We start from the raw sequence: 26,626 nt of genomic DNA on the forward strand, positions 1-26,626 counted from the left end.
AAAGGCACATTTTTATGCAACAGGCGATGCCACGGCTGAGCCACCGAAGCCGCAGACGGTAAAAACTTGTGATAGTATGCTATTTTCCCCAAGAAGGCCTGCAGTTCCTTAACAGATGTAGGGCGAGGAAGGGCATCGATCGCAGCGACAGTTTGCTGAAGCGGACGGATACCATCCCGAGAGAGTTGAAACCCCAAGTACGTGATAGATGCCTGAAAAAATTGTGATTTCTGAAGATTACACTTAAGACCGGCAGTCTGTAAGACATGAAAAAGTGTGCAGAGATTTTGAAGATGTTCTTCAGTGGTGGAGCCAGTGACAACAATGTCGTCCATGTAATTGATACACCCAGGGACAGGGAGCAATAATTGTTCCAAGAATCGCTGAAAGAGAGCAGGGGCGCTAGCAACCCCAAATGGCAAGTGTTGGTATTGATAGAGGCCGAAAGGCATGTTAAGGACCAGAAACTGCCAGGAAGCAGCGTCGAGAGGAAGTTGATGATAAGCTTCTGACAGGTCAATTATAGAAAAATACTGGCCTCCAGCATGTTTAGTGAACAGTTCTTCAGGACGGGGCATAGGGTAAGTGTCGATGAGGCATTGAGCATTTACAGTGGCTTTGAAATCGCCACAGAGACGAATATCACCATTTGGCTTAGCAACGACAATGACAGGAGAGGACCACTCACTGGAAGTGACAGGAAGCAAGACCCCTGAAGTAGTGAGACGATCCAACTCCCATTTTACCCGATCACAAAGGGCCACAGGAATGGGCCGAGCCCGAAAAAACTTAGGCCGAGCAGTGGGTTTGAGCGTGATATGAGCTTCAAAGTCATTTGCATGGCCTAACCCAGGAGAAAAAAGGGACGAAAATGCCATCGACAAGGAATCCAGTTGAGCATAAGGAATAGCATCAGAGACAATATTGACAGAGTCATCTATGAAGAACCCAAAAACGCGAAAGGCATCGAAACCAAAAAGATTTTCTGCGTTACTCTGTTCGACCACAAATATGGGAACAGTGCGAACGATGGATTTGTAAGATACCTCAGCATGAAACTGTCCCAAGAGAGAAATCTTCTGTTTATTGTACGTCCGTAATTGCCGAGTGACAGGTGACAGGAGTGGAGAACCCAACTGAAGATACGTCTGAGAATTAATTATAGTGGCAGCAGAACCAGTATCCACTTGCATGCGAACATCTCGACCAAGGATTTGGACAGTGAGGAATAACTTCCCTGAAAGGGAAGAACTGCAATTGACAGACAACACAGAGTCAGGATCAGCATCATGTTCATGAACATCATGTATGCAGTTGGATTTGCAAACGGAAGACACATGACCTTTCTTTTTGCAATTGTGGCATACAGCCCAACGTTGGGGACAATCCTCGCGTGAATGTTTCGTAAAACACCGCGGACATGAAGGAAGTTGCCGGGGGTTTTGCTGCAGTTTCTTAGCGGGTTGTTTACGGCTAGGCTGAGGGTGCATGTGGGAGCGCACTGCGGCCACGTCGGCCGGAGGGGACGCGCCGCACGCGTCGTCAACAGCGCACAGAGGTTTTATTTCCCCGACATCACCCCATGCCTCTATTTGTGCCCCAGCGGCGCGAGATATTTCAAAAGACTGCGCAATGGAGAGAACTTCATCTAGAGTCAGATTTTCCAACTGAAGGGCACGTTGCCGAACTTCTTTGTCAGGCGCCGACCGGATAATAGCATCCCATACCATGGAATCGGCACAGGATTCTTTGTGAACATCAGTAACACATTGACACTTTCGACTAAGGCTGTGAAGTTCAGCAGCCCAAGCACAATAGGATTGATGTAGCTGTTTTTGACAACGATAAAAGGCAACACGAGAGGATACCACATGCGTTTGCTTTTGAAAATAGACAGACAGAAGTGAGCACATTTCAGCAAAGGACAAAGATGCAGGATCCTTCAAAGGAGCCAATTGCGACAACAACCGATACATTTGAGGTGAAATCCAGGAAAGGAACAGAGACTTACATGGTTGTTCGTCTGTGACATGAAATCCCAAGAAGTGCTGTCGAAGACGTTTTTCATAATCAGACCAGTCTTCCGCCGTCTCGTCGTAAGGAGGAAAAGGAGGTACAGCCAATGACGAGAAATGCCCCGCATTTGACGCCGTGACGAAATCGTGAATCGCCGCTGTTAGAAGCATTTGCTGTTAAAGGAGATTTTGCAATAGTTGCTCAAAAAAATGGCTCTGAGCACTATGGGACTCAACTGCTGAGGTCATTAGTCCCCTAGAACTTAGAACTAGTTAAACCTAACTAACCTAAGGACATCACAAACATCCATGCCCGAGGCAGGATTCGAACCTGCGACCGTAGCGGTCTTGCGGTTCCAGACTGCAGCGCCTTTAACCGCATGGCCACTTCGGCCGGCTGCAATAGTTGCTCGACAGTAGCCATGGCACCCTGTGGCTCAACGGTGAAAAGGAAAAATCCACTACCTCGTCGCCAATTGTTATAATGTCAATTTTAACAAATATATTTCAGAATGACACAACACATATAAGTCACAGAGTAAGTTGACAAGCAAGACATGTGTACACATTAGCATTCGAATGAGCACTGAGTCTCAGTCTAGTGGCCACTGCTTGGCTGGCTGCTTAGGTGGTGCAGCTGCTGCATGGCTGGCAGACAGCGTCGCACCTAGAGGACGCGCTTAATTGTGCGGCGGCGCTTTCAATGATCGGCGAGTCACAACAAAAGGGAAGAAGTGGTTGGGAAGGGAGTGAGACAGGGTTGTAGCCTCTCCCCGATGTTATTCAATCTGTATACTGAGCAAGCAATAAAGGAAACAAAAGAAAAATTTGGGGTAGGTATTAAAATCCATGGAGAAGAAAGAAAAACTTTAAGGTTCACTGATGACATTGTACTTCTGTCAGAGACAGCAAATGACTTGGAAAAGCAGTTGAACGGATTGGACAGTATCTTGAAAGGAGGATATAAGATGAACATCAACAAAAGCAAAACGAGGATAATGGAATATAGTCGAGTTAACTTGGGTGAGGCTGAGGGAATTAGATTAGGGAATGAGACACTTAAAGTAGTAAAGGAGTTTTGCTATTTTGGGAGCAAAATAACTGATGATGGTTGAAGTAGAGAGGATATAAAATGTAGACCTGCAACGGCAAGGGAAGCATTTCTGAAGAAGAGAAATTTATTAACATCAAGTATAGATTTAAGTGTCAGGAAGTCGTTTCTGAGAGTATTTGTATGGAGTGTAGCCATGTATGGAAGTGAAACAGGGACGATAAATAGCTCGGACAAGAAGAGAATAGAAGCTTTCGAAATGTGGTGCTACAGAAGAATGCTGAAGATTAGATGGGTAGATCACATAACTAACGAGGAGGTATTGAATAGAATTGGGGAGAAGAGGAGATCGTTACACAACTTGAATAGAAGAAGGGATCGGTTGGTGGGACATGTTTTGAGGCATCAAAGGATCATCAATTTAGTATTGGAGGGCAGCGTGAAGGGTAAAAATCATAGAGGGAGACCAAGAGATGAGTACATTAAGTAGATTCAGAAGGATGTAGGCTGCAGTACATACTGGGAGATGAAGCAGCCTGCACAGGATAGAGTAGCATGGAGAGCTGCATCAAACCAGTCTCAGGACTGAAGACCACAACAACAACAACAACAACAACAACAACAACGTGTAACTTTCAGAGAAGGCATTTAGTAATGCTTCACAGGGTCTCTTTTCATGCCAAGCACTAACAGAACAGTAATTTTCCCAGTTAATTGTTGGATCATTTAAGTTTCCTCCAATGATCACAATGTGATTGGGGAATTTAAGTATAAGTGAAATGAGGTTTTCTCTAAAGTTTTCGGTTACATCAGTAGGTGGATCTGGTAGGTGACAGGATCCAATTATCATTTTATGCCCAACCCTGATACTGAGTCTTGCACAAACAATCTCACATGTAGCTTCAATTTCAATACCAATGGATTTCAGTGTCTTGTCTGCTGCATAAAATACACCACCTCCATTACTCATTTTCCTATCCTTTTGATATACACTTAGATTTTCCCCAAAAATCTCACTGCTATCAACTTCAGGTTTCAACCAGCTTTGTGATCTAATAGTATGTGAACTTCACTGCTTTTCATGAGTGCTTAAAACTCTGACACTTTGTTGCGAATACTTCGGCAATTTACCATTAAGATTTTAATGCTCTCACCAGCTGGAGGCATTTCTTTCAATCTTACACTGATACTTCTGGGCTTCCTTCAGCTACTGTTATCTCTATTGGATGGATTGTTGACTAATCTTGTGTGCACCCCACATGCAGTCATGCAGCCTCTGATGTGTGGTGCATACCTGACCTATTTAAGGGGCGCAAGTCCAGGTGCAAGTATGGCGCAAGGCCAGGAAGTCACAGCCTAGCTTTTCACAGAAACTTTGAAGTCTCTGGTTCAGTCCTTCCACTGACCTCAGAACCAAAGGGCCATGATCAGTTCCGGGGAACATGCTGCAAATTTGAGCTTTGTTGAAACACAAGACTGGTCTTCTCAACCTTCTCTGCCAGTTGCTGGAATCACCCAAGTATGACCTCAGAGCCTAGATGACAGGCATCATTTGTTCCAACATGCACCACAATCTGCAGTTGGTTGCACCCTATTCTCTCAGTGGCTGCTAGAATAGTCTCCTGAACACGTTGAATGAGGCCCCCAGGCATACACACTGAGTGCACCTGGTGTCCTTTCCTGTCCCTTGCTGCCATTTCCCTAAGGGGTACCATCATTCACTGTATGTTTGAACTACTGGCAATTAATAGACCCCTACCCTTTTGCATTTGCCTTCTCTTGACACTGGACAAAACAGGTTGCCCCGGAACACGTGACGTGAGTCCCACTGGCTCAGTTTCAGTTTCAGTGAAAGATAGCACTTCAAACTTATTGGTTCAGGGGATCAGTACAACACCCTGAGTCCCCCAAGTGTATGAATAATGACAGATCATATACTTTATCCAGTGGAGACAGAATACAGTATCACAGGTATACAACTCTCAACAGCTCTTCCAACACATCAATTCTTAGCAGCTGCCAATCATTTGACAGTAGTCAGGGTGATTTTCAGCTGCCTACTAATTCAACCAACTCATCCCACATTCATGAACAACATTCGCAGTGGGGTTGCATTTTGGCTGTACAATGGATTACAAGACAGTGAACAAATAACTTTAAATTAAACCCACTGTTTATCTTTTAATCTGTTGAGCTAAAAAGTTGCTAATTCCCTGTTAGAATTGAAGCAAATACACAAAATGAGATTTCTATTAAGGCAACACAAAAACCCGTGGTAAAAATCACATTTCCAAAAACATTTTGAGATTAATTATAGTTGTTAGCAAATTTGAAAACAAGTTAATTTATGATAAATTCAGATAATATTTAGGGCTACTCCTCTTTAAGGGAAAACTAGATGTAATAAAATATGTTAGAATATCTGCTAAAGTAACTAAAACACAAATGCTGATTTACTACAGATTGCTCGTAGACTATGCAAAGGACAATGGTAGCTTCAAAAAATTCTCAGTAACACATGTTTAGATGCATTGATATATGATTAAATTCAGGGGCAATCTATTCTTTGGCAGTACTGTTAACCACAAACACTGATTTGCTATGAAATAAGTTATGTATCCAAAACACTTGTACTGGTCACTTATGAAAATCTAGTCTTGTAAGCATCTGAAAATTCTCAAAAATATGTATTTCTCATATAGTTGTACAACAAAATTCGAGAACGTTTTTTCTGAATGAAGATAGGCCTACTGTTCTCAAAAATTTTAAAAGAGCACAATTAAGTTTAGACCTATAATTGGTGATAACAGTACAAGTTTATCGCGACACTCATGAATGTTTGAAATTTCACAGTATATCGCAGTACAAACTGGTATTGATACAATCAGTGGAAGATTATGCAGAAGCAATTCAAACAATAACACTTCATACCAGTACACGAACCTCATACACATGGTCTCACACAAAGGCAAATTCCAAAGTCGGCTTGTTCCTTCCTCAGGGACGAAAGAGGGATAGGACAGAAGGGAGTGGCAGGTTACTCAGGTGTGAAACAGGGGGGGGGGGGGGAGACCCCACTTGGTGTAAGGATGAATTAAAGATGAAGGGGGAGGCTTCAGAGTTCTTGTTACATTCAGAGGGAAATATATTAGCTATGGAGTACTTCAAATGCTCAACAATAAAACTGATATGGTGCACTACTTTTATGACATATCCGGTGGCAGCCACATCTTCTCCATTGCATAATGCTATTGTAACTGGTTTGTGTTTATCAATTAGTGTAAGCTCTGAGTAAGCATTCATGGAAGACAGTGTATGCTCAGATGACTATCAGTGTGATGAATAGTTCATTTGACAAAATAACTTCTTTCCATTGTTCCATGATACACTTACAATGGCCTATCCACTGCAGTCATAAGTAATGAGACAGTTGCATCCAGGAAAGGGACATATACAGGTCATTTACTGCAGAGTCTCATTTTCAACAAGTGTAATGACTGATGTATTCCACAATACATGGTTCCATTGCCGTGTTCTGCTGTTATCAGCCTCTTTTACTTTGCAGAGCATACATATCTCTGGTGTTCACATTCTCAGGCTTAGCATGTGTATCCAGTGTTTTGTTGACTAGTAGCAGTCTCACCACCATTCATGCACTTTTAGGAAATAATAATGAGGACATCGTGTGTGAACATCTAATAAGTTCTTTCTTTTTTAAAATAAGGAACCAGCCTTTGGACCATCTGAAACAAACTTTATCACAGTCAGTCAGATAAACACCTGTTACAATGCTTGCATATATAATAACTAGGATGTGTTTTTGCATTCTCTGTGTTCATTATATATATTTGTACTGAGTGTCATCTTGCTATACAGCTGGTGTATAGCATAGTCACTTTCATATTTGGACTCCTCCCCAATAAGACAGAAAATGCTTATAGTTGGACTGTGTTAAAGAAGTGGCAGATAAGTCAAGTGTCTGGCAAAATTATAAGCATAAGTGAGTATCTCCTGCTTCCCAATGTAAATGCAGTGCTTAGCCTGCCAAGGCAGTAGAGGAATGACTCTGTGGCACCAATGATGTACATAGGTAACAGCTCTCTGAATGCAGTCACCATTGATGGTTGGTGTGTTCAAAATAAATATGATTTGTATAGCTAACTGAGAGCTGGAAGCTAGCTTCTAGGGAGGTAGCTAACTGATTTGAAAGTGCCCATATAAAGCAGTTTTGACAATAGCTGTTGAGGTTCTACTGGAAGAAACAGACACCAAACTTGCCATGTTTCTACAACATGAAGATGGTGTCAGTGACTCTAAATCAGGCAAATGTCAGTCCAGTATTATCTTTTTTTGTTTTTTCTTCCCATAAGAAATTCATGTAAAAAAATAATAATGAGGCCAACTGATAAAGGCTGGGATCATAGCACATTGGCTGGATGTCGGTATGGGTGGAATCTCCCCCTACTCCCAGTGTCCCTCCTGTAACCACTGAAACTGAAAGAATTTCTTAGCATGGTGCCTAGCAGAGAAGATCTGTTATATTTCCCATGGCTATTAACATTTGGAGATTAAAAGATTCACACAAAAGTACACACTAGTAAATTAAAATTTGAATAATTCTTGTTTGATGTTTCTTATAAAGAAAACTGACATTAAACTCTTATTCCATGAGCTTGGTTTGGATAAACTAATTAGTTACAAATGTATGTATTCTTGAAAGCACATGATTAGTCAATAATCTGATGCTGCCAGCTTACCAAAGATTTTTGTGATAGAATGTAGAATGATACTCTCTTCTGTTGTGTGAACAGCAATTTGTATGATGTGTGGGAAAAAATAATATGTTGACATTCAATGCCAGCATTGCAATCACTAATTGTTCCTATCTATATTTTGCAGATTTATTTTCCTACATGGAATGACTTTGTGAGAAATGGGTACATTATGGGATGTATTGTTTTCATAGCAGCAATTGCTCAAGGAACTTTATCACAATGTTCAACTCACATTGTTAACATTGAAGGAATACGACTGAAAAATGCATTACAGGTATGAATTTATCCTGAGGTAACTTTAATAGTTATTTTTTTCAAGTGCTTCCTTTGATAACCATAGTAACTATAGTTTTATAATGTAAAAACAGTACCTATTATTAATAAAGTACCCTCCAAAACCATAAAATGTTCATTGGTTATGTGTAATACATTTATTAAATTTACTGAGGACCTTAAATTTTAAGAAACCCTGCACAAATTACATTTTTTTCAACCAATGACTTTCTAATTGTTAAATTGCACCAGCAAAATTAAAATTACAGCAGGCAGAGTACAATTTATTACTAGCCATAAATAATGGTAGGAGTAAAGGTAAAAAGTCACTGTACCATTGAGACATAATAATAATAACAACACTATTCAACATTGAATGATTTGTTTCACTTGTACAAAAACAACAAAGGTTTCAATTTTTGATACATAACACAATAATACATACTTCAAAATACAATATTGATTAACATATGGTAAGATTACAAATAAATGGGTTACTAAACTCTGGTCACATATTTTTGCAAAGCATTTCTTATTCCACATGTATGTATGCTATTCTTCTAACGTGTAAAAAGGGTTTCTAAAAGGGAATTATGTAAGATGAAACTTAAGCCCCATTGTGGAAAGAGTCATAATTATACTGGACAGTGTATTGTGCCTAATCTTAATCCTGCATGCTATGGACGCTATTTGTAGAGTGCTGTTCTGTGGCTGCTGATGTAATTTTTTGTTTATTTCTGGTATTATACTGACACAAAATCAGGGGAAACACTTGTGTTTAAGATGTGGTTGGAGATAACTGTTATAGTGGACAGAAATGGGTCAATAATAAGCTTTACAATTTGGACTGTGATGCCAATGTGTACAATAGAAGCTGATCTGATATGCGTGATGGCGTTTTATGATTGTAGTGCAAGTAATATGCTTTAGATAGAATTTTCTATGGCTGCAATCATTTATCCTCATGAAGTAGTCAATGAGTCTCTGATTTGTGGTTCATTTATGGTTGTAGGTAATGTGAATTACTGGTTCAGTTCTTCAGCTGGGACAATGGGATCAGCTGCAGGTTTTACTTTGCCTGTACCAAGACCACATAGGTTTTTCCACAGGATAGCTAATCTATTTCTGTGGTTGGTTAATGTATGTGCATGCCGGAATTTTGCATTTCTCACAGCTGGACTGACTCTGTTCTGCTTTTGTTTGTAAACAATAAGATTTTAAGGCATGGGATGCAGTTTGCATACCCAATATACAATGTCTCTGAGAATCATGAGCTGTTGTAATTCTTCAGTTAGCCAAGATGCAGGTTTCCTTCTTACTATTCCTGTCTTTAGGGGAGCATATTTTTCATATAGTTGAGTAAGTTTGTTAGTAAATTCATGAAGTTTCTTGTTTATGTTTGAGAAGGGAATATAAGACATTCCACAAACTATTTCTTGCCAATTCAGATAAATTAATGTGTTTGAAGTCTTGGTATATAGCCAACTGTGGCTTCTTTCTGGGACATTCTAGTGAGTGCATCATGAAAATTATGTCATGGGCAGACATGCCAGGTGCAGATATCTGAGAGGTACGAATTACTCTATTTGGGGATTTTGCTGCAAATATATCTATGAGAAAGTGACCTCTGTTTTATGATAGGTAGGAGCAAGCTGAAATAGTGACACATTTTAAGAAAAAGTCGTCTGCTTCGATTTCACACTGGGGGGACTATTGTCTGGAAAATTTATGTTAGTGTTACGAGGTATAATTATATGCTCATATATAGATTTGAGACTTGAAAGAGTAGTTTCAAAGCAAGCAAACTTGCCTACTTTAGAGGGTTGGAAGAGGACACATATCAGAAACTTTCTGTTAAGGGATTTGATCTCTATGAAAATCTATTCCACTTGTTTATCTTCATTATTGTTGGATGTCTGTAGCTTAGTAGTTGATAAATCACAGCATATGAATGCCCTTATTTATTCCCCTCTTCTGTAACATCTGTCATGTTTCAGAAAGATGTAGCTGTCTAAATTTACCAAACTTATGGGAATACTTGTTTTGAGCCAGGTTTCTGACAGAAGTATTCATGGATATGTATGACTTTAAATAGAGGGTGTTTCATAATTCATGTTATACACTACAATAGGGGACTTAGTAGATCAAGTTTTACATAGTAACCCATGTCCAGAAATGTCATTCAACAACGCTCCCAAGCATCAAAGTTATAGGCACTGGTGCCTGTAAATGTATGTATATATGAGGTGATTCCATGATGATGTTACAAACTTTCAAGGATGATGGAGAAGGATAAATGTAGCAATTTGAGGCAAGGGTCCCTGTACTGGATACAAACAAGTCAAAAGTTATAAGCAAAATCCATTCTGACACCTCTTATTGTGGAATACATGTACCATTACTGTTGTTGCTAAGACTGTAACTCAGACAACTTTCGAGTGATAGTATGGATCAAAACAAGAAAAAATGTCTCATAAACATGGGCTCTAAAATGCATACCTTAAGAGCGATGAGCACTTGTTCAATATAGGAGATATGTTTCACACTAGTAAATATCAACAAGAGCCCATAGCTCCTCAGGTATGCATTTTAGAGCCCATGTTTTAGACATTTGTGCCCGTCTTAATTGATATTACTGCTCTGAAAGTTGTATTCCCTACATTCTTAACAACAGCAGTACCAGTGCATGTATTCTGCTGTCAGAGGGATCAGAATGATTTTCACTTGTATCTTTCAACTTGTTCATTTCCATACCAAGGATCCTTACCTAAAACTGATACATTTATCCATTTCCATCATCCTCGAACCTTTGGGAGATCATCATGGAACCACTCTGTACATACATACATACATTTACCAGTGACAGTGCCCATAACTTTGATGCTCTGCATTGTCATTGTATGACATCTCCAGACTTGGGTTCCTGTGTAAAACGTGATCCTCTAATTCCCCTCTACAACTTCTAGAAGCATGTAACACAATTGTGAAACACCTCATATATGACAGAATTCTCTGAAATGAGCTGGCAGAGACTGAACATTTGCATGTGCAGTGTGAAGCTAGGTACATTCAGGTGCAAAACTTGTGAGGTTGCTGCTGCTGGACATTAGCAACTCTTTATCAGGGTGGGCAAGGGAACAGTACATAGCAAAGTACACTGAGGTTGAGGAGCATAGCTTCCTGAAAGTGAAAGCAGCAGGTATCTTGTGGGAGGAGGGAGGTTTAGTGCCAAGGCTAGTGGGCTTTGCAGTAGCTGTTAAACAACTGACTGGTGACAGAAAAAGAAACTCGCTAAACAGAGCTAGAATAATCTGTGGGCAACAGTACTGAAAGCAAGATAAATGGAATAAAAACAGTGTGCGCTATTAAGAGCACTAGTGATGAGTAACAACAATGATATAATAATAAATTCCAGAATGAGATTTTCACTCTGCAGTGGAGTGTGCACTGATATGAAACTTCCTGGCAGATCAAAACTGTGTGCCCGACCGAGACTCGAACTCGGGACCTTTGCCTTTCGCGGGCAAGTGCTCTACCATCTGAGCTACCGAAGCACGAGTCACGCCCAGTCCTCACAGCTTTACTTCTGCCAGTATCTCATTTCCTACCTTCCAAACTTTACAGGAGCTTCTGTAAAGTTTGGAAGGTAGGAGACGAGATACTGGCAGAAGTAAAGCTGTGAGGACTGGGCGTGAGTCGTGCTTCGGGAGCTCAGATGGTAGAGCACTTGACCGCGAAAGGCGAAGGTCCCGAGTTCGAGTCTCGGTCGGGCACACAGTTTTAATCTGCCAGGAAGTTTCATAATAATAAATTGCTAATATAAAAATGAGAGTAAGACTTACTTGGTACAGTAATTGATAAAAGTAACAAGAAACAATAAAAGACAAAATTAGTAGTAACAATGATGTATACATTAGTTAAGTTCTGGTTCACATTAACATGCAATAACAATGTAAATAACAAGCAATACAAACTGTTTTCAGTTACTCATGTACAATTTTATTAGGTCATGAGCAATGCCTCTCTTGTCAACATTCCATAGCTAACGTAATAGGATAGTAATGTTCGCATAGTCAAAAGCTTTCTCAATTTATATATATACCTGCAACATATTTCTTTTTCTTGATGACATTTGATATCTCTTCAATTAACAGGGCAGCTGCTGTGCTAGTTGATTTACATTTTAGAAATCCATTTTGATTTTCAAACATTAGATTGTGTTTGTTGAGAAAATTAATAATTCTACTATATATGACTTTTTCAACTAGTTCATAAGTTTGGAAGGTAGGAGGCAAGGTACTGGCGGAATTAAAGCTGTGAGGACGGGTCATGAGTTGTGCTTGGGTAGCTCAGTCGGTAGAGCACTTGCCCATGAAGGCAAAGGTCCTGAGTTCGAGTCTCGGTCCGGCACACAATTTTAATCTGCCAGGAAGTTTTAGTTCATAAAAGATAAGAAATATCAAGATTGGTATGTAAATTTCAGTTTTGTACTTCCTGTAGAGAGGAATATTAAAAAGGTTGCAGTCACAGATAAGTTTTAGGAAAACGTGCTTTCTTGGACAATAAATTAACACACACACACACACACACACACACACACACATAAACACAAGTGCGCTGAAATTTGCTGGTTTTGTTATTCAGGTTAGTGTTTGCTGTTGAAGTGGTGATTGGATTTGTAATCCTATGCTTTTAGCTTATTTTTGAATTTGAGGGATTTCTATTCCCTTTTATATGCTCATGGGCAAAGAATGTTTGTTCAGAATAGAGAAATAACTTTGAACCCTGTGTAAGGTAACTATGTCTGTATGTAAACTTCTTTGAAATGTAGCATTGTGATTGTGCAGATCACAGTTTGTAAAAGTAACTGTAATTATTAATCAATTATTCAAAAATTCTTCATGGGATAACACACTTTGCCAGAGTGCCAGAGACCATGAGGGAATCTGTACTGTTACAGACAATACTTAATATTTTCACAAACTGGTCACTAGGAAACAATATATTAAAGGAGTTGGTAACACTCTATCAATCCAACAAAATAAATAAATAAAACTATACAAAGATAATGGTTAAAAAAGTTACCAGCTATACAAATAACAAAGAAATTGTAAACATTATTCAAAGCCTCCATTAAAAATGTCTGTGAGATAGGCAGCTTAAAATGCAAATAATAATTTTCATTGATTGCAGTAGTGGAACAAGGGAATCTGATATGGGTGAGTCAGGCAGCAGAGGGAGGGGGAGGTGGGAAGGGGGGGGGGCAGACAGTCTAGGTGTGATGCAGCTAATGCACTTGCATTTGAATTTGTTGTACTTGGTGGCATCTCTTGCTTCTGCTATGGGGTGAGTGTCCAAGTTTGCCCTTGATCACAGTTCAGCAGTGGTAATTCGTTTGACAGAACATCTAGTATGTGGTATTACCTACATAAAAGGGCTGTGCAACAGGACTGATATAAAACATGACTTTCAGCCCTGATGGAATGGTTATGCTTGTGATGGGGCTGCAACAGGATGTGCTTAATGGCTACATGGAAATGGTCTTGGATCTTTGTTTTATCACAGGGATATGTCTCATGTGGGGAAGTACTGGGAGTATGTGTGGCATAAGGACTAGAGGGGCAGGTATCGGAATACCACTTTCAGAGTCGTCAGAAGGATTTTGGAAAGGTTGTCCTCCATTTCAAGGAAAAATGAAAGGTAGTTGAAATTCTGGCAGAGAATGTAGTTACACTCCTTCAGTCCAGGGTGGTATTATTTTCCAAACTTTTTTCCACCTCTCACAAAATGAAGATTCAGCAAGACAATGATTTTCTGTATATTAGGAGCTCCTGCTGGACTGGGATGATGAATGTAATCAGTAATCAAAAGATACTTGGAAATAGTTTTTTAATGAAATATGATAATGTCATGTAATTTCAAAACAAAATTTAATGTAAAAAACAGTTGAATTCATGATAAACTTACAGGAAAAAACCTTGCTTAATTTTATAAATATTAATAATAAGCAAGTGAAGACGAGATGCCTGTTTAATGAATGTTTGCAAGTAATGACAGGGTCCCCTAAGTAATACTGTGCCTGATCATGTCTTGAATGAACTGAGCAGCTTAAGAAATATTTGAGCCAGCTCAAGCTTCTTCCAGTTCCACAATCTAACAGTGTCTGTTGGTACCAACTCTAAGATAGATCTTATGCAGTAGATAATTCTTGAAATCACAAATAAGTTTCAGTTTCATTCTCTGTTTTATTTTGTTTGTTATGCATTTAATTTGTGATTAATGTCTTTCCTTATATTATCAAAATATTTCCAGCTTGTTTGTAAATGAAAGCTAATAAGTTATTTTACACATTGTTCTATTATATGGACGTGGCCTGAAATGCACATTTACAACCCATATGATGAATTGTTATGGACTTTAATAGTCAAATTAAACATGTTGAAAAACAGTTAGAAAGTCCAGAATAAAAATGTTGAAGCAAACTCCAGAAATGAATTTATTCGTTTTTATTTAGAAACATGAAGATAACTGCATGAAGTAAAACTTGGGCCTCTCCAAGTTTTTGATTGGTCAAATAACTTACCAGAATGCAGCTGGGATACATCCTTGAAAAATTTCTATATTTTGACAGGTGAACACCCTGTCATTTTCAAAACACAAATGAGATGAGAGCTCACCCTGCATGCCACCTTAAATCCTTGGTGGACAATGCAATGTCAACCAGAAACCAAAAGATGGCATATTTAGAAACAAATGTTTCCCTGACTTGTAATGTGATATTACAACTCACCAGTAAGTCTTTGGATGACACATCATTATCCATGCTAGAGAAGAGGTTGAACTTTGTATTGGAACCCAAATGCTTTTCTAGTTATTGATTTCGTAAGTTCTGTCAAAGGGGTTGATTTTAACTTATCATGGGTGCTACCGAGGAGTCCAGGATAGAAGCATGTCACATTGATGGGTGCATGTTTGCCAAAGAATGTGAGAATTCTGCTTTGCAGTTTCTCAGTGTGGATTCTGATATTGTTATCTGTGGACAAGAGGAAAAGAACGAGGCTATGGTTGAGCTGGACAAATGGGGTTGTGTTCATAAGACACAGCGGTTACTAGCTGAACCATTGCATCACAGACTCAGTGCTGACCAAACAAAAATAATTGAGAGGAAGATTACCACCCTCTTGAAGAAAAGTAAATAGCTCAACATGTATGGTGTTGTCTCCTTTAGATTATCTGAAGATCCGTAAGGAAGAAGTTCCTCTATTGTCAGTAATACATTAATATAGGTGCGCCAACACACTGTGTAGCAAAACACCTTGCTACTCTGCTTGAGCTTACTAGTTGGTCAGTAGGTATCTACATCTGCATCTGCATGACCAATCGTCAATTCACAATTAAGTGCCTGGCAGAGGGTTCACTAAACCACCTTCAAGCTATTTCTTTACCATTCCACCCTCAAACAGCACAGGAGAAAAACGAACACTGAAATATTTCTGTGGGAGCTGATTTATTTTATTTCATTACAGTGATTCTTTCTCCCTATGTAGATGGGTACCAACAAAATAATTTCCCCTTTGGAGGAGAAAGTTGGTAATTTAAATTTTGTGAATAGATTCTGCTATAAAATTCTTTGTTTTAATTATTGCCGCCCTAACTCGTGTATCACATCCATGACACCCTCACCCCTACTTCACAGTAATATAAATTGAGCTTCATTTCTTTGAACTTTTTTGATATGCCCATCATTCCTATCTGAAGCAGATCCTGCACTGCAAAGCGGAACTCATGATGAGGATGCACAAGCATACAGTAGGCAATCTCTTTAGCAGACCTGTTGCATCTTCTAAGTGTTCTGCCAATAAACCACAGTTGTTAGTTAGCTTTCCACACATTAACTATGTGAGAATTCCAACTTAAGTTATGCATAATTGTAATCCCTAAATATTTAACTGAATTCACAGCCTTTAGATTTATGTGATTTACTGTATGACCAAAATTTAGTGGATTCTTTTTAGTACTGTACTCATGTGGAAGGCTTCACAGTTTGTACCATACAGATATCTTCTCCAAAACATTTTTCAGTTGTTTTGATCATCTGATGACTTTACCAGATGGTAAATGAAAGCATTATCTGAAAACAATTGAAGATGACTGCTCAGATTGTCTATTAAATCATTTATATAGATTAGGAACAGCAGAGGGCTATAATACTTCCTTGGGGAATGCCAGATATGATTTCTGTTTGACTTGATGACTTTCCATCAATTATATCAATGTGACCTTTCTGACAGGAAATCATGAATCCAGTTGCACAACTGGGACAATACTTCATAGGCACAGAATTTGATTCAAAGTTGCGTGTGAGGAACAGTGTCAGAAGACTTCTGGAAATATAAAGACATGGAATCAATTTGACATCACCTGTTGATAGCAGTCACTACTTAATGAGAATAAAGAATGAAATTTTCTGAATCTGTGTTGATTGTTTGTCAGTAAATCATTTTCTTTTCATTAATTTATAAAGTTCAAATGCAGTATATGTTCCAAAATCCCACTGCAAATCAATGTTAGTGACATGGGTCTCTAATTCAGTGGATTACTCCTATTTCCTTTCTTGGGTGTTAGTGTAACTTGTGCAGCTTCACAGTCTTTTTGTATGGATCTTTCAATGAGCGAGCTATTGAATATGATTGCTAACAAGGGAACCTCCCCATCGCACCCCCCTCAGATTTAGTTATAAGTTGGCACAGTGGATAGGCCTTGAAAAACTGAACACAGATCAATCGAGAAAACAGGAAGAAGTTGTGTGGAACTATGAAAAAAATGAACAAAATATACAAACTGAGTAGTCCATGCGCAACATAGGCAACATCAAGGAGAATGTGTGGTCAGGAGTGCTGTGGTCCCGTGGTTAGCGTGAGCAGCTGCGGAACGAGAGGTCCTTGGGTCAAGCCTTCCCTCGAGTGAAAATTTTAATTTTTTATTTTTGCAGAGTTATGATCTGTCCGTTCGTTCATTGATGGCTCTGTTCACTGTAATAAGTTTAGTGTCTGTGTTTTGCAACCGCATCGCAAAACTGTGTGATTAGTAGGCGAAAGGACGTGTCTCTCCAATGTCAACCGAAAACATTTGATCGCAAGGTCATAGGTCAACCGATTCCTCCACAGGAAAACACGTCTGATATATTCTATATGACACTGGTGACGGCATGTGCGTCACATGACAGGAATATGTTGTCGACCCACCTAACTTGTACACTTGGCGAATGGGTAAAAAGATTCTTCTATCTTGCCCGATTTAGGTTTCCTTGTGGATGTGATAATCACTCCCAAAAAAGTGATGAAAACATAAGAGTTTGTCAAGTAAACTGCAACAAATGAATGCAACAGTTTCACAGTCGCACAGTTTTCCCTGTGCTCTGTCAAAACATATGTTTTTAACGTTTTCAAATTTTTCCGTGTGTAGACCATCAAATCCTGCGTATGTCCAAGCAAATCTGAACATGTCCTGGAATTTTGGAGAGCGAAGGTGATTACATAAAAAATCAAACTTTTCACTGGAAGGAGGACTTGAACCAAGGACCTCTCATTCCGCAGCTGCTAACGCTAACCACGGGACCACGGTGCTCCTTAGCTCACTTTATCCGTGATGTTGCCTATGTTGCTCATGGACTACACAGTTTGTTTATTTTGCTTATTTTTTTTGTAGTTCCACAAAACTTCTTCCTGATTTCTTGATTGATCTGTGTTCAGTTTTTCAAGGCCTATCCACTGTGTCAACTTATAACTAAATCTGAGGGGGGTGCGATGGGGAGGTTCCCTTGTAAGTATGGAGCTATTGAATCAGCACACTCTGATAGGAACCTAATTAGCATATAATGTGACTGGAGTGCCTGCCTTTGTTAAGTGATTTATGCTGCTTCACTACTCCATAGATATCTAGTTGTGAGGCATTCATGTTGGCAGCTGTTCTTGGTTTGAATTCTCGAACATTTACTTCGTCTTCTGTGGTGAAGGAATCTTGGAAATCTGTGTTTAGTAACTCCGCTTTAGTAGCAGTATCATTGGTAACATTATCATTGCTATACTGCAGTCAAGGTATTGATTGTATTTTATTTTTATTTTATCCATATTTTGCAGGTGTGAATATGAATTTATTAAATACACATGAAGTTTGAATAAAATGTCATGAAGTTTGAATAAAATGCCTTCAGTCAAAATCTTTTTACGTTTTATTAAATTACTCAGTGAATTTCAGACCCTTTGGATCTATCTTCAGGTGCAAGTCATCTAATACATAACTGCTCTTGACTGAGTTGAAATGCATTTTCCTGTTATGAGAAAGTTAGATGATAGGTTTCATATTTCATGAATTAGTGTGGAAGTATGTCAGAAACAGTGGAGAAAACAACAAAAAACTTATCAAACAAACGAGACTGACCTCCACAGATTAAAAATGTTCTTCCTTGTTTGTTTGGTAAGTCTTTCACTGTTATTTTTTCCCCACTGATTGTCAGATATCGCTGCACTTGATTCACAACAGAAAAACCTAACACCTAACTTTCTCATAACAGGAAAATGCATTTCACCTCATTCAAGAGCAAATGTAAACTGTGTATTAGATGATTTCCACTTGAAGATGGACTGATAGGGTCTCAAATGCATTATGTAATTTCATAAAACATGAAAAAATTGTGACAGAAAGCAGTTTATTTAAACTTCCTAGGTACAGATTATGTATTGCTGCTGGTGGACTTTACATACAACCAGAATCTCTTTGGATATTCTGTCACATTTCACGACAGAGTTTCATTGCGGAAACTGTTAAAAGTGTCTCACATTAAAGTATTTTACAATCTTTTAAATTTTGCATTCCCCCCCCCCCCCCCCCCTCCAACAGTGTTCTGACCTGTTTTGTGTATAACGGAGGATCAGTACCATCTTTATTAATTTATTTGGTATATATCTCTGTTAATACTATTTCTTTGAATTTAAGCCTCACTGGATCTTGGAAGGAGCAGAGGCTGCCTGTTAGGAAGGCATCAAGCAAATTCTTATCTGCTGTATATCACATTAGGAATTCAGTGGGTATCATGTCAGTCAGAGGAATGTTTGACTGACTCTGATATTTTACTGAGTTTTAATATGGTACCTCTCTTCACTCACATTTCTCTGTGGGATTCACTATGCTTAATTAAAGTTAGGTCTGGTGTTGAATTAACATACTTGTTTCGACATGTGTTGCCCTCCATTTACTTTTTATTGAATGACCAGTTCTATGAGCAGAGAGAGTTATAATGGGAAGTCCTTTGTCACCTATCTCTGCAATTCTTTTTATGGAAGATTTTGTGGAATGTATTCTACAGTCAGTCACTCAGAAGCCTCCATGCTTTTTTTAGATAAGTAGATGATACTTTTATTATTTGGTGTCATGGTAGTGAGAATTTGCACAGCTTTTTAGAACATCTCAATTCAATCCACCCGAATTGCTTTAACATGGAAATGAGAAAATTGATTGCCTTCCCATCACTGCTGCACTGATAAAGAAAGAGGCTGATGGTACATTGGGACTTGTCATTTATCAGAAGTGTACTCACACTAATTTGTATCTTTATGCTGATAGTTGTCACCATCTGGCTCACCATGGTGGGATACTTCATACCTTGATTTATAGGCCCCATGTCACTGCCTTACCTGAAAGTTCATCAGCTGTGTTAGCCCACCTTGCAGTAACCTTGTGTCAGAGTTGGTAAGGTGAGAGACAAATCAGACACACATTGTGCTGTTGACCAACCGTGCATCACCTGAATGAGGAAAATAATGATGCAGCACCTAAGTCTGCACCTTTATTGCTTTACACAGATACTATTTACAGCAGGACTGGATTGAGAAAACACAGTTTGAAATATGTTTTTGCTACCACCATCTAAGAAAAAGGCACATATATAGTCTGTAAACAATGATCTCATTGTCTGCTATATCCCTAGCAGTTGTGGCATGTCTTACTTTGATCAGACCATCAGAATTGTGGAGGACTGACCTATAGAGCACAAGTGTCACAAAGGCTTACAACAGCTGAGCCAATTTGCATTAGTAGAACACTACCTTGGCTCCAGTCATCAGATTGAGTACAACAACAGGGAGATTCTGGCTTTTACTTCCGGTTACCAGGAGAATGGTATTGAGAAAGATGTTGAGATTGAACTAGGAAGTGATCTGATAAATAGATAAGGAGATTTTTGCTGAAATTGTGCCTATAATCATGATCTGCCCTTGTCCTAACAACAGAGGGACAGAGTGATCACTACCTGATCACTCATTATTAATTTAACATTTTGTGAATGATAAAATCTGATGTTGGTTATCTTTGGTTGTGAGGTAATGCTAGTTACTTCCAGTTAGTGTTGTCTTCCCTGTTTGACATTGCCTTCCTCACTAATGGCAATCACTGTTTTTGTTTGTGTCTTGAAAATGAGAGGGTGTTCACTAATTGAAATATATGCGGATGTTGCACCCATGTACATTCCCATAAGTCATAAAATGAAATGTGCTTTTGCATGTTTGGCTGTCTGGTGCAAGTCTTTTTATGTGATGCCATTTCAGTGACTTGCATGTTGATGATGAAAGAATGTTGAGGACACGCACAAACTCAGTCCCAAGTCGAGAAAATCCCTGGCCTGTGTGAGAATCAAACTTAGCGCCCTGTGATTGAGAGGCACCAAGATTAACCACAAGACCACAAGCTATTGACCCCTAAGTTATTATATTACATGAATATTGTGTACATGTTTTGGTATGTCAATTTTTAGCAAAGAAAGTGAATTGTGATATAAACCATAATAAAAAATGCGATATGAGCTACCAGTCTTAGACACCAATGGTTTTCAAGAAAACGATCTTCCGTACATACTTCCAGGCAGGCATTGGCTGTTTAGTATGAGCTTTGTGCTTGATAATATTTGTTCAGATGGTACAGAATGATCTACAGTGAGCATCTGCTTTTATTTTTTTCTCAATTGTAACAGAAGATCTGCAGAGCAATGTGGAAGGATCTCCCCCCTATATTACTAGATCTTGCGGTATGTTGGTCATTGCAGTGCTGAACTTCATAGTTAACAGTGTTCTAGGAGGGTGAATCATTTAACAGAGGAATGCCACTGATATACTAATGATGGATACAACAGGTGGTTTGAGAAAACTGTTTCCTATCCTATGATGGACCTACATGGGAAAATGAGAAGCTGATATTATGTTTCACCTTTTCACTGCTTCTGAAACCCAACTTTTTAATACAGGGTTCCAGTAATGTTACAAGCACCATTTGTTCTGCATTCTCTGTTAAATCACCTGAATGTCCACCTGCTTAGCTTGGTGGTAACATGCTTGCCTCCCGTGCAAGTGGGCTGGGGTTCGATTCCTGGCTGGGTTGGAGGTTTTCTCTGCTCATGGACTGGGTGTTGTGTTGTCCTCATCGTCATTTCATCTTCATCATTGATGTGCAAGTCGCCCAATGTCGTGTTGAATGAAATAAGACTTGCACTTGGTGGCCGAACTTCCCCAAATAGGGGCCTTCCGGCCAACGATGCCATACGCTCATTTCCATTTTTCCATCACCTGAACCAGTTGTCTAATAGATGCCCAGTGATTCCTAGTTTATCCTTGAGCAAGCAAACAAAACTGGAAAACAAATAGAAAAAAAAGAAATAGTATGATGACATTTACCTCTTAATTTTTTGAAATTCAGAAATTTTGGATATAGTCTACTTTGTCATGAGGTTTAAGATATGAGTGAAGCAAGGAAAATATTGCACACCTATGGTGTAGCTGGAAATATACTTAAACAATGGAAAATCCAGGATGGAATGTAACAATATAATGAAAAGGATAGTTGCTACTCACCATACAGCATAGATGCTGAGTTTCAGAAAGCATGACAAAAAGACTGTCAGAAAGTTAGCTTTCGGCGAACAAGACCTTTGACAAAAATAGACTCAGCATCTCCTCTATATGGTGAGTAGCAACTATCCTTATCATTATACTAAAATGTATTTCATGTTTATTGTATTATTATTTACAATATTTGTGACCTTACCATTTAACTGTCATTTGTTTTCAGTTTCACCAAATGAAGATGAAATTAGGGAGAATATATGAATTTGAAGATTTTTAGTGTAAGGCTCACATGCTCACATGCTGTTTCACAGCTAGATGCAATTCATTGCTCAAACATGTGTGTTGCTTAAACATGTCAAAAATGTCATTAATGATATAAGTAGAGCAGCAGCAGCTATCTCGGGCCCATCATCCTTTATATGTTGCACTTGCCTGCAAATGCTGTCATTTGATTGCACTTTTCCTTCATGGAATGTTATATTGGGGAGCCAAGAGTTTTATGAAACCTTTGAAACTGGTACCCTAAGCTATTAATGAAGGCAGATAACCTTTAGTTATCATACTAAGTAATGCACTGTCGATTTATGTCTGCCTTACAACATTAAATATAATAAGAAAGTATGAGAAAAAGCTTTGTCAACATAGAGGAATGAATATTTATCAATAAGGTTCTTTTAAAAATTTATTAAAAAAATAGAGAAAAATTCGGTGATATTTATCTACTGCAATGGTAACTGGAATAATAATGTCTTTGATGTAAAATATCTACGTATTTTTATGTAGTGTTGAATGCAGATGGCACTTCTTGGTTTCGAGTGTTTAACTACATGAAGTTATCTGTTGTGGACTGAAACTAACCAGCTAACTAATTAAGTATCTTATTATTGATGTTATAAGAATGAAAACAATCAATTTTTGACAATATAATGTAATTGGATAGATAAAAAATCTACTCACCAATTGGCAGCAGAACACACACATAAAAGGAGTTTATAATTAGTCGAGCTTTCAGAGCCAGTAGCTCCTTCTTCAGGCAGAAGTATTGAAGGGGGAGGAAGAGAGTTGAAGGAAATGGACTGGAGAGGTCTAGAAAAAAGGGTAGATTTAGCAAAAATCACCCAGAACTGCGGGTCAGGGGAGACTCACCAGCTGGGATGAGAAGGAAAGCCACTGGCTGTGAATGCTTGCTAATTATAACCTTCTTTTATTAGTATGCTCTGCCACCGCTTGGTGAATAGATTTTTGTATCCATTCAATTACATTATATTGTCAACAATTGATTGCTTTCATTGTTATATTAGCCCATGTGACCATCACTCCTACTTATGTAACACTCTTGTCCGTCTTTGTTGTCACCTGTCTTGTTCAAACTGTTGTCTGTCTTCAACCTTATGTGCTAATCCGTTTGTTTATTTATCTGTGTCACCAAGACTAATCAACTCTTTGCCCCTACATCTTTTCTTGTACTGAATTGTGTGCAAGTAGATGGATCCATTTTTAGTTGAATATAACAATTCCATTGTTATTTATGAATTTGCCTCTAACGATTTACAATTCACTACACTGCAGGGCTTTCTCCTGATCATCTTTCACCAATTTATTTACAAATTTGACAGCTACTTTCTTTCCCACCCTCCACTTATCTTGTTTATACATAATTCTTTTAGGTTTTTGTGTGTTGGTTTTTTGCCAAGCCACTCTGATTGACTTTTACTGCCATCTCCTACATTACTTTAACTGCCAAGCTAAATAGTTTACATTTTATTCTATGACTTTATCTTTCTATTCACCCAGTTTTTAAAATTTGGCTCTTTTCAAAACTTTCCTAATTGATTTTTTTCTTCTCCAACATTTTTTTCGTACCATGTAGACCACTTTTCTGGCGAGAAATTCTCACCCATTCATTACCTCTTGTTGACCTTTGTCTGTTATCATGAATTCCATATGAATTTTTCTGATTTTTTTCCGAGTTTTTTCCTTTGCTTTTCTTCTGGCTTTTTATCTTTTATCCTCTCTCTGCTTGTCTCTTTTGCCACTCCCATGGTTTCTAACATTTTAAACTGTCTTCTCTTGTCATGATGAATCCCATCACACATTACATATGTTGTTTTTGAAAACATGCTTTTGCACTATAAAAACTAAGGTCCCACATTCTATTTTTTGAAACCTGTTCGTCCCTTGGAGTCCTCCAAAAGGCCTAGCATTGAAAGTCCCTGTTTCCGTATGTAATCCTACTCTACACCAGCCTCTTTAATGGTTTAAAATACAGCAATCTCTTGCTCTTACCCAGCTAATCTGCAACCTATATGTCTCGTCAGCCAATTCCCACTCCACCAGACTTCTCTCCTTCTACAGAATCCCACTGTTATCTGCCCCTAATGTTTCCTTGGGTGCACTTTCCTTCTCATCCCATCCGGTAAGTTTCCCCTGACCTGTGATTCTGGGTGACTTTTCTGAAATCTACCCCTTTTCCTAGACCTCTTCAGTCCTTTTCCTTTGCCCCTTTCCCATCCTCTTCAACCCTTTTGCCTGAAGAAGGAGCCACTGGCTCCAGAACCTTGCCTAATCATAACCTTATTTTGCATGTGTGTTCTGCTGCTGCTTGGTGAGTGGATTTTTTATCCATCCAATTACATTTTATTATTATTGATGTTGTGTTTTAATACAGGGCTATTACAAATGATTGAAGTGATTTCATAAATTCACTGTAGCTCCATTCATTGACATATGGTCACGACACACTACAGATACGTAGAAAACCTCATAAAGTTTTGTTCGGCTGAAGCCGCACTTCAGGTTTCTGCTACCAGAGCGCTCAAGAGCGCAGTGAGACAAAATGGCGACAGGAGCCGAGAAAGCGTATGTCGTGCTTGAAATGCACTCACATCAGTCAGTCATAACAGTGCAACGACACTTCAGGACGAAGTTCAACAAAGATCCACCAACTGCTAACTCCATTCGGTGATGGTATGCGCAGTTTAAAGCTTCTGGATGCCTCTGTAAGGGGAAATCAACGGGTCGGCCTGCAGTGAGCGAAGGAACGGTTGAACGCGTGCAGGCAAGTTTCACGCGTAGCCCGCGGAAGTCGACGAATAAAGCAAGCAGGGAGCTAAACGTACCACAGCCGACGGTTTGGAAAATCTTACGGAAAAGGTTAAAGCAGAAGCCTTACCATTTACAATTGCTACAAGCCCTGACACCCGATGACAAAGTCAAATGCTTTGAATTTTCGGCGCGGTTACAATAGCTCATGGAAGAGGATGCGTTCAGTGCGAAACTTGTTTTCAGTGATGAAGCAACATTTTTTCTTAATGGTGAAGTGAACAGACACAATGTGCAAATCTGGGCGGTAGAGAATCCTCACACATTCGTGCAGCAAATTCGCAATTCACCAAAAGTTAACGTGTTTTGTGCAATCTCACGATTTAAAGTTTACGGACCCTTTTTCTTCTGCGAAAAAAACGTTACAGGACACGTGTATCTGGACATGCTGGAAAATTGGCTCATGCCACAACTGGAGACCGACAGCGCCGACTTCATCTTTCAACAGGATGGTGCTCCACCGCACTTCCATCATGATGTTCGGCATTTCTTAAACAGGAGATTGGAAAACCGATGGATCAGTCGTGGTGGAGATCATGATCAGCAATTCATGTCATGGCCTCCACGCTCTCCCAACTTAACCCCATGCGATTTCTTTCTGTGGGGTTATGTGAGAGATTCAGTGTTTAAACCTCCTCTACCAAGAAACATGCCAGAACGGCGAGCTCGCATCAACGATGCTTTCGAACTCATTGATGGGGACATGCTGCGCCGAGTGTGGGAGGAACTTGATTATCGGCTTGATGTCTGCCGAATCACTAAAGGGGCACATATCGAACATTTGTGAATGCCTAAAAAAACTTTTTGAGTTTTTGTATGTGTGTGCAAAGCATTGTGAAAATATCTCAAATAATAAAGTTATTGTAGAGCTGTGAAATCGCTTCAATCATTTGTAATAACCCTGTATTGGTTCTGCAATATTTCATCACTTATTCTTCATTAACATTTTTCTGGAAGCTACTCGAAGTAGGGTCTTTTTTAAGCCCATTATTGCTTCTCTGTATGAAGTACTCTCAAGTGAAGGGAATGTAAAAATAAATCAAATCAAGTGTAAGAGTTTGTTAATAAGAAAATATGCTTTTGCACTAAGTGGCACTCATACTGCTACTACGCAACAGAAAATAGTAAATAATAATGTCACACTTCAATAATGTGGATACTGCTGTTTAAATAATGAAATCTTTATGAGGTAATATTAATGTTATCAGAATGTGAAATCAAATAAATCCATAATTAGACAGTTAATTTTCCACAAAATGTGTTACCAAACTCATATGTTCACCAAATAATGTACAAATTGCTAGAATAAAATGATATATTTACTGTTCTGCTTATAACCAGGTGATACAGATTAAAGAATGATGTTGCATGCCATATGAGAATTCTTACTTCAAGTTCAAACAAACACAAAAGGAGCATCTACTGTACTCATCAATGACAGGAATTAATACTACATCACTTGCTGTTCCCTGAAATGATTCCAGCAGCACTTGATATGTATCCAGGTCTGTGGGGTAT

At 38.9% G+C, this 26,626-nt stretch overlaps 1 protein-coding gene across 1 annotated transcript in view; it reads left to right on the forward strand.

Annotated features, from left to right (window-relative positions):
* LOC126259407 (ATP-binding cassette sub-family C member Sur) overlaps nt 1-26,626 on the forward strand; it is a 377,896-nt gene that overhangs the window by 115,336 nt on the left and 235,934 nt on the right. Inside the window, exon 4 of the mRNA XM_049956187.1 lies at nt 7,966-8,115. Coding sequence (XP_049812144.1) covers nt 7,966-8,115 — 150 coding nt within the window. The remainder of the gene's footprint in view (nt 1-7,965; nt 8,116-26,626) is intronic.

This window comes from Schistocerca nitens, chromosome 1, assembly GCF_023898315.1.
Source record: "Schistocerca nitens isolate TAMUIC-IGC-003100 chromosome 1, iqSchNite1.1, whole genome shotgun sequence".
NCBI classification, from domain to species: domain Eukaryota; kingdom Metazoa; phylum Arthropoda; class Insecta; order Orthoptera; family Acrididae; genus Schistocerca; species Schistocerca nitens.